The 1,932-nt window shown below is 64.1% G+C and overlaps 1 protein-coding gene across 1 annotated transcript in view; it reads right to left on the bottom strand.

Moving 5' to 3' along the window:
- Positions 1 to 1,932, bottom strand: part of LOC105294592 (cAMP-dependent protein kinase type I-beta regulatory subunit) — a 97,454-nt gene that overhangs the window by 17,795 nt on the left and 77,727 nt on the right. The window contains exon 8 of the mRNA XM_023532751.1: positions 292 to 352. Within this exon, the coding sequence (XP_023388519.1) occupies positions 292 to 352 (61 nt within the window). The remainder of the gene's footprint in view (positions 1 to 291; positions 353 to 1,932) is intronic.

Below are 1,932 nucleotides of genomic sequence, written 5' to 3'. Positions count from 1 at the left end.
GTGATGAGGGGTCACTGGTGCCCAGGAGAGGGGCGCAGAGGGCTCGGTTCTGACAAAGGGCAGTGCGTGTTCATGCACGTGCACACGTGTGTACACACGTGCATGCACACACGTTTCTGTTGTGTGCACGTGCACTCCTATGAGCGTGCATGTGTGTGTCCCAAACTTGCGTGACCCCGAGCACATGGAGCCTGCCAGACACACGGGGAGTGTGGACAGGGAGGCGGCCGGGCGGGCGGCAGGCGCTCAGGCCGGACGGACGTGCGGCCGCAGGCGGCGGGAGCCACTGACCCAGGATGGAGACCTTGCTGAGGAACTCCTCGTACATCTTGCGCTTCCGCAGAGTGCTGCCCTGTGGGGGGAAGCAGAGCAGGAGACGGTGGGTGTTCGCGCCTGCGCCTTTTCGACAGGCATTTTCGAAGTTGCCCAGCGACTCTGAACTCTTAAAAGGAGACCCTTTGAGCACTCCATGTGCCCAGAGCCCCTCGATGGCCCCGGGTCGAGTGAGCTGCCACCGTGCCTGGCACCTCCTCCCCAAGACACAAAACCACAAGGGACACAGGTGTCCCGGTGCCTTCCACCTGCTCCCGCGGGACTACTGACCACGTTCTGACCAGCGGGACATAAACGGCAGTCGTGTGGGCCATCTAGACATTCCCTCAAAGAGAGAAAGCCCTCCCCTCACTCCTTCCTGCTGGCTGGGACTCAGAGATCACAGCTGGAGCTCCAACAGCCATCCTGGGCCAGGATGGGGAAGTGGGCTCCCTGGCCCCAGGGAACAGCTTAGCCCTGGACGGAGCTTCTGGGGTTTGTGAGCGTGAGCAGTAACCACGCAGGTCAAGCCACTGGTGTGTGGAGTATCTGCTGTACCCGGTGTGGCAGCCGACCTCTGTGACGGCCCCCAGGTCCCCACATGGTCGTAGGCACGTTCGTGCAGTCAGGGCTGAGTAGTTAACTAAGAGCACGTTAACCCGTGGCAGTTGGTGACTTCCAAACTGTAAGGGACATTGTGGCTTTGGCCTCGCTCCCTCCAACGTCTCAGCCACGGGGAGAACTGCACTGGAGCAGCGGCGCCTCGGGCCAACCGCCAGCACCCCGTGAGGGGGCCCCCGGGAATGACCCCCAGCCCCACAAACCTGCGGCCGACACAGCCCAGGAGAGCCCCACACCCAGCCACCCAGCCGCGCGGCTCCCTTCACGACCTACAGAAATCGTGTCTAACAAACGTCCAGTGGTTGTCACAGGCCACTCAGGTTGGGAGACACTTGTGACTCAGCCACAGACAAGCCTAACCCTGGCGGCGGAAAGTGCGCGCTGTTCCACGGCGTGCGGGCAGGTTGGCACACGTCTGCTGGCTGTGGTGAAGGACGGCCACCTGTCCCGCTGGGCCCCAAGCATGATGGCATCGACTCTCACAGGTCCCGCCGCCCCCCGTCCCCTCCCCTCCAGGTCTCTGGACGTGTGTAAGGAGGGGGGACGAGCACCGGAGAAGCCGCGAGGAGAGACCCCGACCCACAGGAGGGTGGAAGCCGACGGGCGGACATGCGCGAGCCGGAGGGTGCTGCTCCCAGCCCCTACCTGTCCTCCGCCCTCCTCAGCCCCGCGGACGGCAGAGGCAAAGCCACACCCCACCCCGCGCTTACCGAGCGCCCCGCACGGCCCTGCGCTCTCGCGCATGTGCGTTGTCTCAGTCACCTTGGCGGGTTCTCTCTGTGGCCGGCCGAGGGGGAGGAAGTGGAGACAGGAGCTCATGGGAGGACCATGGCCAAGTTGCGGCCCTCCCAGGGGTGACACAGGGACCCGCCTGGCCCTGCCTGTCTCCAGGCCACGCCCCCCGGCCCCTACCTCTCAGCACCACTGTCAGATACATGCTTGGGGCCGTGCTCTAAACCCCAAAAGCAGATTCAGTCGACTAGAAAGTCTGCTGGTGTC

The sequence above is a fragment of the Pteropus vampyrus genome, unplaced genomic scaffold, assembly GCF_000151845.1.
Source record: "Pteropus vampyrus isolate Shadow unplaced genomic scaffold, Pvam_2.0 Scaffold90, whole genome shotgun sequence".
NCBI classification, from domain to species: domain Eukaryota; kingdom Metazoa; phylum Chordata; class Mammalia; order Chiroptera; family Pteropodidae; genus Pteropus; species Pteropus vampyrus.
The sequence above is the reverse complement of the archived record's forward strand: the minus strand, read 5'-3'. Positions and strand labels throughout refer to the sequence as shown.